This window comes from Nyctibius grandis, chromosome Z, assembly GCF_013368605.1.
Source record: "Nyctibius grandis isolate bNycGra1 chromosome Z, bNycGra1.pri, whole genome shotgun sequence".
NCBI classification, from domain to species: Eukaryota; Metazoa; Chordata; class Aves; order Nyctibiiformes; family Nyctibiidae; genus Nyctibius; species Nyctibius grandis.
Window position 1 is genome coordinate 85093984 of NC_090695.1, and position 16284 is coordinate 85110267.

The 16284-nt window shown below is 43.6% G+C and overlaps 1 protein-coding gene across 1 annotated transcript; it reads right to left on the reverse strand.

Annotated features, from left to right (window-relative positions):
* Positions 1-759: 759 nt before the first annotated feature.
* On the reverse strand, positions 760-16034 carry FAM151B (family with sequence similarity 151 member B). The gene is made up of 6 exons (XM_068423689.1): positions 16006-16034; positions 15779-15904; positions 10272-10437; positions 5194-5411; positions 3295-3430; positions 760-1126 (listed from the first exon to the last, which is right to left on the reverse strand). Exons 1-6 carry the CDS (start codon positions 16022-16024, stop codon positions 976-978), a joined length of 816 nt encoding a protein of 271 aa, XP_068279790.1. The 5' UTR covers positions 16025-16034; the 3' UTR covers positions 760-975.
* Between the last annotated feature and the right edge of the window lie 250 nt (positions 16035-16284).

Below are 16284 nucleotides of genomic sequence, written 5' to 3' on the forward strand. Positions count from 1 at the left end.
ACAGATTTCAGTATCTGTATTCATTTTAAGGGGTGCAGAAGCCAAATGGGAGCCAAAAAATGATTAAAATTAAACAGGCTGAACTCTTCCTGCAGGTGATAAGCAGGGTTGCCATGATTTTAGTTTTTCGCAATGGGAAGTTCAAATTGTGTACCTCACTGTAATCCATCTTTGTGCTTTACGTACAGGATTATGCCTCGTTTTGGGGATTCTGTTCGCCCCTGCACCTCCTGCTGCGCAGCTACAACTCCCAACTCAGCCTTCTCACAACCCAAGGACTATGTTGCTGATGGCTCAGAAAGCATGGAGGCAAGCCGTGGTGTGGAACGCGCAATTACCACATTGCTCAGAACCTGATTAGTTTTAATTCAGTAAAAATAACCGTTCTTTCACCCTGGAATGTGTAGCATCACAGATCCCACTCTTCACATCTAGCAAACAGAATCCTCTACTGACTAGGGGTGAGAATATTATCAATTGCAACAGGATTAAAAATTTGAGTGTATCAAGATGAGCTACAAAATAACCCCTTTGGGAACTGCATAGTTCTGTACTTGATACAGTCTTGACTGGTCCTCCCCTATAAACACCAAAAACAGGCTTTGGTAGAGATCAAGGTTTACACAAAAGCAGTTAGTAGCAAATTACCTTGGTCCACAACTATCAGCTGGGGCCATTCTTCCCCTTATACACTTGCAGGGAAGAAGTACTAGAATATTTAGGTAATGTGAGTAGCCTTTACCACACGTCACTGAGTGAATGAGAGGGAACATGCATATGATGAGTAAGTAACAATTAGGAAGGTGTTAAATTTCTATTTGAGAAGCATTTCAATAAATTGTTATACTCCTTCAACAACTTGGCTGTGTGCCATGCAATTCTGTTGTGAAGGAAAATGCATTTCCCTGAACAAGAAATCTTCACCATAAAAGAGGCTAAATACTGTAAGGTCAGAGATTGGCTGCTTCGTATTTATTATTCTACCCCTATGACTTTTTTGAATTCAGAATTCTGTGGCTCTGAAATGTCGTAATAAACCCGACTTTTATCAAAGTTTTCTCGGATGTAAAGCAAATCTTCTACAGAATACACATCCTCCTTTCCTGTCCAAACAGTGAGGCTGTATCTATACCAACAAAAAAAAGAAGAAAAAAAAAAAAGAGAGAAAGGGAAAAAAGAATATGTTATTATCTTAAGATAAAGCATGTAAGACAGAAAGACATTGCACTAATAAGCTCCTGAAAATATTCAGGACTATGGTATCTTAATTTTAGGAATGTAATTAAATACCAAAAACTTTATGTCCTTTAGATTTCAAAGTTAAGCAATCACAAATTATGAACTATCAGAATTAACAGTTTTATATGTCCCTGCCCTCCTCACCCCTCTACATCAAGCAAGTCATCATCCTCAACCCTGCATTTGTGATACAACCGACAGCACTGACAGTCTCTCCAATCTTGCTACCACAGTAACTTCACGTGACTGGGAAAAGCAGCTGCTGGATCCAAACGCTACCCCAGAAACAGGCACGATCACACACATCCTCGTTTGCACACAGGGCACAGAGAATGCTTCGTACAGGCAGACTCGCTCGAGAATACGACGGATAGTCTTTAAATAAACCTCTATTTGACACAGGCAAACCAAAATTTGCAGAGTTCTATTCCTTTGAAACATTTTTTCCCCTCATTACGGAGGTAAGTCACGCAACTTGGCTCCAGTCAAACTTCAAGTTCTTGCTCCTAAAGCTAAACCTGCTAGAACTTCGCGAGGAGGACGGCAGAAATTTTAAGATGGACAATCCTACACCACTCAGAACAGTTTCTCTGTAGCCTGGTCCGTGTGTGAACTGTTCTGCCAAAGGACTGAAACAAGAAATCTTAGGCAGATATCCAGCAAAGAAATTTACCAGGCTGAGCATTTAAAGTTTGACGAAGTAATAAACAGTTACAAGCAGAGCGTTGTAACAGAAAATATGAGGCAATCTCAGCTGTAGGTGATTTTCAAACTCTACGTTTTGTCATATACGTGATGTGTAGGGATGCCATCTGATTAACTGATTGTATCTTCTGTACTGTATCACATACACTTTCCACATTAATTGCACAGACTCTATGATAACTCTTAGAAAAACCTGAAAAACTCTGAAGTATCATTTGAAGTTAAAAGCATTACGCTCCACAATCTCCACATGACAAATAACATCATTTTCCCCCTCCGTTTATTGAAACTGTATTAATACAAAATACAGGTAAATCAGAATTTAGTTGTATGTCAGCAAAACTGGCTCAGGAATTTCTGTCTTCTAATTACGCCACTAAGAAAAATCAGGATTTTTATGCTGAGGTGAAAGAGAAAATCCTAGTATTTCAGTGGGAATAATGCCTGTATCCAATGAGGACATATTTGAGAATGGCACAATTCACCAGACGTACTATTAATATAACAATATTTTGAAATTAATTTCCCAGTTTCGAATGTTTAATTCTAATTTCTCTCTCAAGTCACCACTTTATTTTTTCCACCCTGTTGTCTCCAGTTACTTATAAATTTTCCATGCAAGTCACTGTCTTAATTTTTCTGTCTTGGGCTTTGACCTTGAATGGTACTTAAGGAACAAGTGTAGGCAGGCAAAGTAGGTGAAAAAGATGAGTAAAAGACAATATGTACAAAGCAGATTTTCTTCTCATTCTATTACATGTAAATACATTTTTCTATTAAATCATTCCAGGTTTGTAAAAACTATTTTTAAAAGGAAATATTAAGCCAGTGTTTGGAAACCACTGAACGTATTTCCAGTACCTAAGCAAAATCAGCTTCATAGTACACTCATTAACTTCCAACCTAAAAAATCACCTTTGATGTTTTTACGTCACATTATTACAGAAAATATAAATACTGAATCCACCAAAAATTATCTATAAAATGTAAGTATTTAAATCTAATTAATTTGAAACTGCAAGATCCAACTACTTGGTCTATTTAACTACATTAGTCTTATGAAATTTTTATAGTGTTTACAAACCTACACAAGATTCATTACCTGTAATAAGTAATTTTAAAAGAGGGTTTGGGAATTTTATTATTTTAAAGAAATGAATAGTGACCACTTCTGTATGACAACGCAATGTAAGAACTGAAGGAACTAAAGAACAGAAGGGATAATCTAGAAGAAAAAATATTTTCAATGTAATTGGGATAAGTATGTACACATAACAGTGCTATATTTAATATAAACAATTATGCTCCTTTGTAATAAAGACAGATAAAAATAAAGGCCCTCAAACTTACCTGTCTGACTGTTGCATTAACCAGCACAGCTCAGATATTGACTGTCGTACTAATGCTGCTCTTACAGGGAAGGTTATGGGCTGGGAAAGTGTATTGCATATCTGAGCCATTTCTTTCACCATCATCCAATCATAGCCTACAATAAGGACCATTACATTAAAAAGAATTATTCACAAAAACAATCTCTATAAAGACACAATAAATTCTAGAATGGTTAGGCTGCAAGACAATACAAAAGCAAACATGAGTTTTGTGAAAATGACATAACTCTACAAGGAAATTGTTAAATCATTATAAATAAAAAAATGTCGTCCCAGAGGACAAATGTAATACTAATATGGAAAAAAAACCCTTATTTTAAAAGTCTTTGTTTCTGTTAATTGCAGTGTTACTTTACATACAGCTATGGAATGTGACATTTTCTAATGTCCAGGAAACTATAGGTTTGCTCTCTCTCTAAAAAAGTGTTGCCATTGACTTCAACATGGACTAGTTTTAACTTGACAGTGATCCTTAAAAAACAGAAACATTTTGAAAAATTTAAGAAAAAAAATGAATTAACAGAAGACTTTAAATTACAGAGAAATGAAGCATGCAAAACATTTTGTACTTAAAAACCACTAAAATCAAACCATCTAAAATGCCTCAAGTGCCTGCTGCTGAGATTTTTACAAGCAATGGAGCAAGTTAAAATGATAGTTAATATTCTCTTATTTCTACAGGCTATGAAAATCGTAACTTCCACAACAACAGTTAATTTTCTTTTCTCAAGTACTCATATGCAATGTTGTGACTGAAAAGACTTACAGCACTAAATCTTTTAAAAAAAAACCCAAACAAACATTGTTGGGCAAACAGCAACTTGTAGTTGAAATCAAATAGGCTGTTTTTCTCATGTCTTACAGTATATCCTTAATTAGCATCACCATAAACCGAAATTTAGAATGGAGATAAAGTTACATTCATTAAAAAAGATTACTCAGTACAGTATTTCCAGTACATTATTTCCAGCGAATTTTTACTGCACTGAAAATACTTTGGACAAAGTACTACATAGTTTAATAAAATTACTGTATAACATACAACAGAATGCTCGTGACACAATATTAAATCTTGCTAATGAACAATTAGCAATTTGGGAAGGTGTATAATTTTGCTGTTGTAGTCACAGACTGTATTGGTGCAGACTATGCTACTGCACACAAACGCACGTGCACTGGAGTAAAACACCCTAACAAAGCAGCTATGAGAATTATGAGAGGAAGCCTGTGAAAAGGACCCTAAAATAACGGCTACATGTTCAGGATCTAAATTCAAGTTAGGGATTAACAATAAGAAACTGCAACTAGATTCTCAAAACTGAGATTTTTAAAAAGTTACTAACATCAATAAATTGGAAAATTTATTGCAAAAATTCAATTATTCAACAGAAATGAAATGTTAAAAACAAAGTTGATCTACAATTTTATTTCAGTTATCTACTGCAAAAGCACACTGATAGGGTTTTACATTTCCATCTAATCTATTTTTCTTCAGGAAACATGCCAGAATTCCGATTACCAAACCCATACTGCTAGGATTCAAGGAGCAGACCACCTGAAATAGGGAGTAAGCAATTTGTCCCCAAAAATTCCTCAGTGTGTGTAAATGAGTTGAAGAACAAAACGCTGTTTAAGAACAAAAATATAATTTTTTTATACAGTTCTGCTGCAACTCAAACATTGAACTAGTTGCTATAAAACACCATCAAATATACACCAACAAAGAAAAATAATTATTCTTACATTTACTATTATTTTCAAACTGACCAGGCAGCATATATCTCATTTTGAATAAATTATATAATTAATTTGAAGAAAACAGACTATGCAGTGTAAGCCCTAAATTTTCTGTCTTTACCTTTATTGTGTTTGTCAGGGTGCCAGCCAGTTGTCCATCCCAGCGATAAGGTTATGTTTGGGAAAAATGAAGTGACAGTGTCGAGGAACCCTTTTGCATCCACTACAGCATCATTTCCATTAGGTCCAGGCAGGATGTCTGCATTGATCCAAACAGGTCGCCTCAAATGCTGCTTCACATGTCCCAGAAGCTCCAAGGAAGGCCGTACGGCTTCTAGACTGTACCGGTAACACACGGGTGAGACACCTCACTCAGACTGAGAATGGGAAATGTACAGTACATATATAGACAGATACGTTAATGAAACTGCCCCTGTAAGCCAGAGAGCAAATGATGAGGACTTTACCATCAGGTGTATTAGAAGGGGTGTGGTGAGCAGGTCAAGAGAGGTTCTCCTCCCCCTCTACTCTGCCCTGGTGAGGCCGCATCTGGAATATTGTGTCCAGTTCTGGGCCCCTCACTTCAAGAAGGACAGGGAACTGCTAGAGAGAGTCCAGCGCAGAGCCACCAAGATGATTAAGGGGGTGGAACATCTCACTTATGAGGAGAGGCTGAGGGAGCTGGGTCTCTTGAGCTTGGAGAAGAGGAGACTGAGGGGTGACCTCATGAATGTTTATAAATATGTAAAGGGCAAGTGTCATGAGCATGGAGCCAGGCTCTTCTCAGTGACATCCCTTGACAGGACAAGGGGCAATGGGTGCAAGCTGGAACACAGGAGGTTCCACATAAATATGAGGAAAAACTTCTTTACAGTGAGGGTGACCGAACACTGGAACAGGCTGCCCAGACAGGTTGTGGAGTCTCCTTCTCTGGAGACATTCAAAACCCGCCTGGACGCGTTCCTGTGTGATATGGTCTAGGCAATCCTGCTCCGGCAGGGGGATTGGACTGGATGATCTTTCCAGGTCCCTTCCAATCCCGAACATTCTGTGATTCTGTGACTACTACTGCTGGTGTAAAGTACCATACGCCTCTTGTCTCAATGGCTTCATGGCTCTTAGCTCATGGCTCTTCTACCTTGTAACCTGTTCAGACTTGGTTGATATTGAATGCTTAGGAAGGATTTTAAAAAAGGAAGCCACTGCAGGCTCTAACACTTTCGTTTAGAATGGACCACTGGGCTGAAGATACCTGAAAAGCCACAAACACCATCATGAATGTAAAGGTATTTATTCTATTTACACATGTCCCTGAAGTTTATATACTATTAAAAGGGTAAAATTAATCTCTCCCAACCTTAACAGCACTTTAAGTGGTAAGGCTTTTATCGCTATTTCAGATCCAGTTAACACACTGAAAATTACCTCCCTGTCTGTGCAGGATGACGCACCCATACTAGGAGAATAAAAAGCCAAAAATGGAACATTTTCAGGCAACTGACAAGAGTGAATGGGCACCCATCTAGAACATTTTATCCCTGGTAGTGGTTGTTCCCACAGCTCAAAAGTGTGGCGTAATAGTGGCAGCATGAAGTCTGCCCATCAGATGTTCATCCTACAGCTAATTATTAAGTACGAGATGTTCTCACTTGAGCAACCAATGCAGCACCACTTGTAAGCATTTAACAAAATATCTTAAGTCACATATTCTCACTGTTCTCTCAAATCAAAAGAAAAAGCTTAACTAGAAGGCAAACAATAACCTTTCCCTATCCTACCAAAACTTTCGAAACAGCAGTATTGTGGAAGGAAAGGAAATGTGGAATAATGGGGAAAAGGAATGAACACCAAGAAAATACAAGTTTTTCTCTCACAGCAATTTAACACTCTATATATAACATTCAGGAATTTAAAATCATTATGGTCAGAGTTGTGACTTCCTTACTAATAGCAAGGACCTATGTTTTCTCCTGTGAGTCGTGAAAAGCTCTGAATAAGCCACCTTCTAGCTCTTCCTCAAAATCTTGCAGTGACCTGACACAGAGCCGAGCCAATGGAAGATTCTTCATGCTGTTCTGTAGGGTTAGTTTCCCTGTTCAACAACCTACACTGGTCCCTCTGGGTGTCAGAGGAGCACCAGGGAAAGGAAGGGGAAGAGAAGGCACTACAACGAGCAAAGAGATGATCACAACTGCTCCAGCTTACATGGATATAAACCATACTCTACATGCTCCATGGGTGCCTGTTTGAACAAAAGATGGTGAACTGCTACCGTATCTTCCCAATCCAAGGCCGTCGTACCTCCAGCCTCTTATACCAGTGCTGATGCTTGCCTTAGCAGCAGTGTGTGAGTTCGGGCACATGGAGTGGTAAAAGCTATTGTTCTGTAGAGATGGTTCTGTACCAAGTTACTCCCAAACCTGGGTCAGATGAATCGTGTCAGGATTTGTGGCCAAAAAGGGGAATGGCAGCCAGCTGTTACATTAAGTTAGCTCTAAAGCCAAAAACTCACCCCTAAGCTGCCTGTGTTGTTTCCTGTGAAAAGTCACTCTGTACATTTTAACTTTTGTATTGTTGAGAAAGCTGCACAGTGGCAGGAATTCCACTCAACACTTTCAGTCAGTATCAGCTCAAGTCTTGTTAGAGAAAAGCTAGTGATGGCTTGAGTTAACATTATTGGCTTAAGTATTTCTCACACTGTCTGACGCCAGAACAGCCCACATTTTCCCATATACACAGGATTGTCAAAGCCGGTGGAAAACCTGCCTTTTTACTACAAAGTACAAGATAATATAACGAGAAAAAGGCCCAAAGCAACATCTCTTGAAATAAACAGACAGCACTGTTTTTACTGCACGGCATTTGGAAAATTCAAACGTATTGCTGAATCCCTGTTGAATGGTTCTGGCATTTTTGAAGTGGCACTCTGAAGTCCTTTTGCAGAATACATTCATTCCTGTAGATAAAGCCAGCAGGAAATGTGATCATGTGGTCAATCAAGCTGACAGAGTAGAAACATACAAAATATTTCTTCTTAAGAGCTGTTGAAGTAACCTTCAAAACTTCAGCAATCCAAACAAACACTATCCAAAAGAACATAAAATTCTGTTATCACTCATATGGCTATATCTGCACTGTGTGCTTGTGTTTTTTTAAATGCTTTTATGCAATTAGACTTCGATAATGCAATATTATTTTAAAAGCTTTTTTTAAATCAGTGCACTTGGATGGAAATTCCTTGTGGAAAAACAAAGAGGTAGATGTTTTAAAATTAACTTAAACAAGAATTAAAATGAAAAAAACCCCAAACAACAACAACAAACCAACCCAAACAAATGCCTGCTTTTCTTGTCCTTTCCATTCTCTGTCCAGGCAGACATTTACAGATTCTGTTAACAATAAAGGATTTAGCCTGCCCACAGTTTTTGTACTTTCATGATTTTTCACATGAAAACTGTGACTGCATTATACAGAACAACAGATACAAATCACATTTTACAACTGTCTAGCATTTTTTTTTTGCATTTCTACAGCATACTTAGGCATTGATGAAGCTCTTTTTGATGTGGAGGGGGATTCTCCATCTGCTGCAAAAATAGACGTTTTATGTTACCTGTTTCATTGTCTTTAATGGAAAATACACCTGAAAACCCCGTGAGATTGCCTTGAAAAGTTTGAAATGTGTTTCAAAGTGAGCTGAGATTTTAAGACAATGAAAAGGTAACGGTTAAAATTCTAAACGAACCTTGGAAAATTCAATTAGTAAGTTAGGCCAAAGAAACTGAATAATATACATGCACCTCACCACACAAAAATCAAGACAACTTTTTTGTGTTAATCATTAATTGTAGCTCAAAAAAGAGTTTGACACTGTCTCCCACAGCATCCTCGCAGCTAAACTGGGGAAGTGTGGTCTGGATGATCGGGTAGTGAGGTGGATTGTGAACTGGCTGAAGGAAAGAAGCCAGAGAGTGGTGGTCAGTGGGACAGAGTCCAGTTGGAGGCCTGTGTCTAGCGGAGTCCCGCAAGGGTCAGTACTGGGACCAGTTCTATTCAATATATTCATTAATGACTTGGATGAGGGAATAGAGTGCACTGTCAGCAAGTTCGCTGATGACACAAAACTGGGAGGAGTGGCTGAGATGCCGGAAGGCTGCGCAGCCATTCAGAGAGACCTGGACAGGCTGGAGAGTTGGGCGGGGAGAAATTTAATGAACTATAACAAGGGCAAGTGTAGAGTCCTGCATCTGGGCAAGAACAACCCCATGTACCAGTACAAGTTGGGGACAGACCTGTTGGAGAGCAGCGTAGGGGAAAGGGACCTGGGGGTCCTAGTGGACAGCACGATGACCATGAGCCAGCAGTGTGCCCTTGTGGCCAAGAAGGCCAATGGCATCCTGGGCTGTATTAGAAGGGGTGTGGTGAGCAGGTCAAGAGAGGTTCTCCTCCCCCTCTACTCTGCCCTGGTGAGGCCGCATCTGGAATATTGTGTCCAGTTCTGGGCGCCTCAGTTCAAGAAGGACAGGGAACTGCTAGAGAGAGTCCAGCGCAGAGCCACAAAGATGATTAAGGGAGTGGAACATCTCCCTTATGAGGAGAGGCTGAGGGAGCTGGGTCTCTTTAGCTTGGAGAAGAGGAGACTGAGGGGTGACCTCATTAATGTTTATAAATATGGAAAGGGCAAGTGTCATGAGGATGGAGCCAGGCTCTTCTCAGTGACATCCCTTGACAGGACAAGGGGCAATGGGTGCAAGCTGGAACACAGGAGGTTCCACATAAATATGAGGAAAAACTTCTTTACGGTGAGGGTGACCGAACACTGGCACAGGCTGCCCAGAGAGGTTGTGGAGTCTCCTTCTCTGGAGACATTCAAAACCCGCCTGGACGCGTTCCTGTGTGATATGGTCTAGGCAATCCTGCCCCGGCAGGGGGATTGGACTAGATGATCTTTCGAGGTCCCTTCCAATCCCAAACATTCTGTGATTCTGTGAAAACACTTTTAAAGCTTCTATTCTTGCAATGCATTTAGTAATACTGATTATGTTTCCTCATTTTCTATTCAGGAAGGAATGCATTACACTAAATTGCACAATAAGAAAAAGTTTGGTCTACCGTCACCAAAAGATAGTTAGCACTACCTGTAAAATTGTCAGTTAGTAAGAACGCAAACAATATAGAAATCTTTTTGTCTTCAGATACCTCTTAAAATCCAGCTTGATGCCTTTATTTGTGTTGACAATCTCTTTTAGCCATTCCTGCAATGTGTTGTCACTATCTGTTTCAGGTGGATGAGCCATGATAGGGTCTCCATTTCCTCCCTTGCCACCACGAAGAAGAACATCTGCTTCTATCATGTGAACATCACCTGTGGATTTAAAAAACGAATGCTCCAACAGAAGCAAACTCAATAGTTCCCGTGTCTGCTTCAGAGTCACAATCACAGGGCAAGTCTTTCCACACTGGACTGTGCAAACTTACTCCACAAAGATCACAGAGTATGAGTTGCTGTCTGTGAAGCAACAGAGATGAATTTCTGTGGGTGCTTTAGTCACTGAACTCTACAAGCACATGAAAACTGATTTTTGTAGATACATTTGGCCAAGCAATCACTGTTACGGGAGCAGCCGCTGCCCGAGCATTCACACACCACCCTTTAGCTGCTAGGATTTATGCACCTGCCCATCACGTGCCTTTTTAGTCCAACGGTGATTTTTGGTCTGGGGTCTTCTGACACCTTATTGCATCCTTTCTCTGTCTCCAGGCAGGCAGGCCGTTAACTGTTCTTATCTTGTTGAGTTGCAGCTTCTGCTGACTGTTGTAGCCTCCTTATCTTCTGACTTGTGCTCCTTGGGCATCTGCTCGCTGGCAAAGCATGGGAAACTGAGAAGTCCTAGACTTCGAATAAACACTACTTAGCAACAACCAGAACATCAGTGCGTTACCACCATTTGTATCACACTAAGGACAGAACACAGCACTGTACCAGCTACTAGGAAAATTACTAAGAAAATCAGCTCTATTCCAGCCAAAAGTGTATCTGGGTGAAGGTCCACAGCTCGCGGCCTAGGGATTCAGCAAGTTTGGCTACTCGTACTAAGCAAGTTAGCTACTAATCCTAACAATTCTTAACAATCACAACTTTTTTTCAGAGGAACAGCAACGGGAATACACAAGATGTGAATCCACTCTTGCTAAATTTCGAAGATTTTCCTCTTAAAGCAAGGCTCCAGACAGAGCTTAGTTTCAGCTGGGATAGAGCTAATTTTCTTTTTATTAGCTAGAATAGTGCTATGTTTTGGTTTTAGTACGGGATTTGGTGTGAGAATGTTGATAGTATACAGATGTTTTTAGCTGTTGCTAAGAAATGAAGGACTTTTCAACCCCCCATGCTTTGCTGGTGTGCAGGCGCACAAGAAGCTGGGAGGGAGCGCAGCCAGAGCAACGGATCCAAACTGGCCAGTGGGGTATTCCATAACATCCAACGTCATGCTCAGGATATCACAGAATCACAGAATGTTAGGGATTGGAAGGGACCTCGAAAGATCACCTAGTCCAATCCCCCTGCCGGAGCAGGATTGCCTAGACCATATCACACAGGAACGCGTCCAGGCGGGTTTTGAATGTCTCCAGAGAAGGAGACTCCACAACCTCTCTGGGCAGCCTGTGCCAGTGTTCGGTCACCCTCACCGTAAAGAAGTTTTTCCTCATATTTATGTGGAACCTCTTGTGTTCCAGCTTGCACCCATTGCCCCTTGTCCTGTCAAGGGATGTCACTGAGAAGAGCCTGGCTCCATCCTCATGACACTTGCCCTTTCCATATTTATAAACATTAATGAGGTCACCCCTCAGTCTCCTCTTCTCTAAGCTAAAGAGACCCAGCTCCCTCAGCCTCTCCTCATAAGGGAGATGTTCCACTCCCTTCATCATCTTTGTGGCTCTGCGCTGGACTCTCTCTAGCAGTTCCCTGTCCTTCTTGAACTGAGGCGCCCAGAACTGGACACAATATTCCAGATGCGGCCTCACCAGGGCAGAGTAGAGGGGGAGGAGAACCTCTCTCGACCTGCTCACCACACCCCTTCTAATACACCCCAGGATGCCATTGGCCTTCTTGGCCACAAGGGCACACTGCTGGCTCATGGTCATCGTGCTGTCCACTAGGACCCCCAGGTCCCTTTCCCCTATGCTGGTCTCCAACAGGTCTGCCCCCAACTTGTACTGGTACATGGGGTTGTTCTTGCCCAGATGCAGGACTCTACACTTGCCCTCGTTATATTTCATTAAATTTCTCCCCACCCAACTCTCCAGCCTGTCCAGGTCTCTCTGAATGGCTGCGCAGCCTTCCGGTGTGTCAGCCACTCCTCCCAGTTTTGTGTCATCAGCGAACTTGCTGACAGTGCACTCTATTCCCTCATCCAAGTCATTAATGAATATATTGAATAGATGAGGGTTGGCCTGGAAGCTGCACCAGAACTGCAATTTTGGGGTTTCTCTCCTCCAGGATCACTAGCCAGGGACAGGCTGAGCATTGGTCAGTGGGTGGTGAGCAGCTGCACTGTGCATCGTGTGTTTGCATATTCTATTATCATTACTACTATTATTACTACTACTATTTTATTTCAATGATTAATTTGTTTTTATCTCAACCCACGAGTCTCTTCACCTGCACCTTTCTGATTCTCTCCCCCACTCCCTGAGGGGGTGGGGGAGAGGGAGCGAGCAGCTGTGCAGCCTTTAGCTGCCGGTTGGGTTAAAACCACGACAGTCCTTTTTGGTGCCCAGCGTGGGGCTCAAAGGGTTCAAGATAACAACAGATTTGACTGGAATGTGCTCGATCAAATTTAGAGCTGTTATTGCTGTTTAGCTGTTAATTGGCAAGCTCCTGTGCTTGCCATGGGGCTTGCTTGCCTTATATATTAAGAGTCTTGTGCTTGTTAGTGGCTGCTTTTTGCTTTCACTGCTTGCTGTCCTGCTGTATCACTTGTCATCTGACTCTGCTGTGCCTGGGAACATTTTGGTAACAGCAATGACCATGCACCTGGGCTGGCAGACGGCCAGGGCATCGCTGCTGTTTCTGTTCTGCCGTACTGGACAGGCTGGAACTTCCGTGTGAACTCGAGTAGAAGGGACTGTGACCTGTGGATGAGTCCACATGGGAGCAGGACACCTCGAGGGGAACAGTTTTAAACTGAAAGAGGGGAGATTGAGATGAGATATTAAGAAGAAATTTTTTGCTGTGAGGGTGGCGAGACACTGGCCCAGGTTGCCCAGAGAAGCTGTGGCTGCCCCCTCCCTGGCAGTGTTCAAGGCCAGGTTGGATGGGGCTTGGAGCAACCTGATCTGGTGGAAGGTGTCCCTGCCCGTGGCAGGGGGTTGGAACTGGATGGGCTTTAAGGTTCCTTCCAGCCCAAACCAGTCTGTGATTCTATGACTCTATGATCTGTGGCCGTGGATAAACCCATGCCAGAGCAGGTACATCTTGAAGCTCATCTGTGGCTGTGGTTATGTCTGTGGTGCAACAGGTACACCTTGAAGCATCAGTGGCTGTGCATGAGGTCATGCTGGAGCACCTCAAAGTGTGTGGCCATGGATAAGCCCATGACAGAGCAGGTACTCCTCTGGAGGGATTGCAGCCATGGGTAAGCCCATGTTGGAGCAGGTTTACTTCTAAAGGGACCGTGGCTGCATGTAAGGCCACACTGGAGCAAGAACATCTCTGAAGGCATTGTGACCCATGGCAAAGGCCATGCTGGAACAGGTGCACCTCAAAGCAACTGCGGCCATGGCTAAGTCTATGCCGCAGCAGGTGTACCCCTGGAGAGACTGTGGCTCACAGCTAAGGCTCCACTTGGAGCAGGTACACCCCTAATGTGGGTAAGCCCAAGCCAGAGCAGGGGCAAGGGGAGGAGTTCACTGCAATGTTAAACCCTGTGGTCTGGTACAAAGGGGCTGGAGATTGTAATGGATATCCCTTTAAATTGTTGTAACCCAGGATTTCAGTTGCATGTTATAGGAATTACTATAGCAGGAACCACCTGAACCAATGAGGACAACCCTTACAGAAGCAGTGCAAGTGCAGCCATGACCCAACCTGAGCTGGCTTTGGTGCCCAGTAACCCCACACACCACACCACCTCTCCTGTCCTCAGAGACCATCACAACAGATGGAGCCCAAAGTCATGGACTAAATGAACTCACCAGACATTTTGTGGACATTCATGGACATTTTACAGGAGTGGTCCATAGACTAAGGGAATCGTATCTGTGTATTATATCAAAGGATGGGTAGGGTGGTGGTGGTTAATGAGGATGTATTGGATAGTGTGGGACCTGAGCATGACATAACTGGTATGGAATAAGGGGTGGAGAATGTGCTGGTGTTGGCTGGGATAGTCAGTTTTCTTCACAGTAGCTGGTGTGGGGCTGTGTTTTGGATTTGGGCTGGAAACAGTGTTGGTAATGCAGAGATGTTTTGGTTATCGCTGAGCAGTGCTCACAGGGTCAAGGCCTTTTCTGCTCCCCACCCCACCCCACCAGCGAGTGGGCTGGGGGTGCACAAGGAGTTGGGAGGGGACACAGCCGGGACAGCTGACCCCAGCTGACCCAAGGGATATCCCACACCATATGGCATCGTGCTCAGCATATAAAGCTGGGGGAAGAAGGGGGTAGGTTCAGAGTGATGGCATTTGGGAGTGATGGTGTTTGTCTTCCCAAATAACCGTTGCACGTGATGGCACCCTGCTTTCCTGGAGATGGCTGAACACGTGGCTGACGATGGGAAGTAGTGAATGAATTCCTTGTTTTGCTTTGCTTGCGTGTGTGGCTTTTGCTTTACCTGTTAAACTGTCTTTATCTCAACCCACAAGTTTCCTCACTTTTACCCTTCCGATTCTCTCCCCCATCCCACTGGGGGTGGAATGAGTGAGCGGCTGCATAGTGCTTAGTCGCCGGCTGGGGTTAAAATCTGGCAAAAGGTGACCAGAAGATTTTAACACTGGCAGAGACTGTGGACTCCCCTTGTCTCATTCTCAAAACTAACCAACCCATCTCAGGCAAGTCAACCAGCCAGCCAGTCAGCAACATCTGCCACGAAAACGGGAGCTGAAACACAGGACAAGTGAGTGGAAATCTTAGGAACGATGCAAGCTCTTGAAAAGAGCTTTCTGTAATGAGAAGCATCCGAGAGACTGGGCAGAGCTACCAGCTTTGCAGGGAGTACGATATATACCATTACTTAGATTGAAATAACAATAAAAGAAGATAACAATAATCATGCAGTCAATAGAAAGCAAATTACATATAAAATTACATAAATAAATAATGTATTTCCCCAATATTCACATCAATTAAATTAAAATTCACTGAAATAAACTGCTCACAAGTAACCTGAAATACTTTAATCATCTTGAACAACATGGGGGGGGGAAGAAGCAGTAATAAAACTGCCCTGTAGAATCCAAGAAATATTACCCAGTGTGCTGCAATGTTACACCATTTCAAACCGCCCGAAAAAGACCTAGAAGAAGGTCCATGCACACAGGGTCAAAACTCCCTGGGAATCCTCAACTGTTTCAGGAAGACGGGACACGTTTTGCAGGACAGCCCTGGGGTGCGCCTCGCCTGTGAGACAAACCGGGAGCGCCCGACGGCACAACCGGGCCGCCGCTCCCCGTCACCCGGAGGCAGGGCCGGCCGCGGCCCACACTTACTTCTGGCGGCCTCCGCGGCTCGGGCCTTGCTGTTGGCGGCGTGGAACCACCTGACGGCCGCCCCGTCCCTCGCTCGGATGCGCTGCGACCTCACGAAGTGATCCACCGCCTCCTCGCTCCAGGCGCCTGCGGCGGCGCGGAGGGAGAGCTCCCGTCAGCACCGCCAGCCGCCACGCCGGCCCCGGGCCCCGCCGGGACAGGCCCCGGCCCCGCCGCCCAGCTCTTACCCGCCGGCTCGTCCGCCATCGCCGCGCCGGAGCCCGCCCCGCCCTGGGTGTGCCCTCCTCCCGAGGCGGGCGGAGCGCCGCCGGCCGCCGCTCCCCGGCCCGGGAAGGGCAGCGAGGGCTGGGGGGAGCGTTCCCGGAGGAAGCCGCACCGGCGGCCCCCTCACCCCCTGCCCAGGGACTGCCCCGAGAACCCCCTAAAAGCTGCGAAGACGCGACACGTCCACCCCAAGCTGTCTTTTTTTAAAAAAAACAAACCCACAGAGGTAAGATATCAAGCAT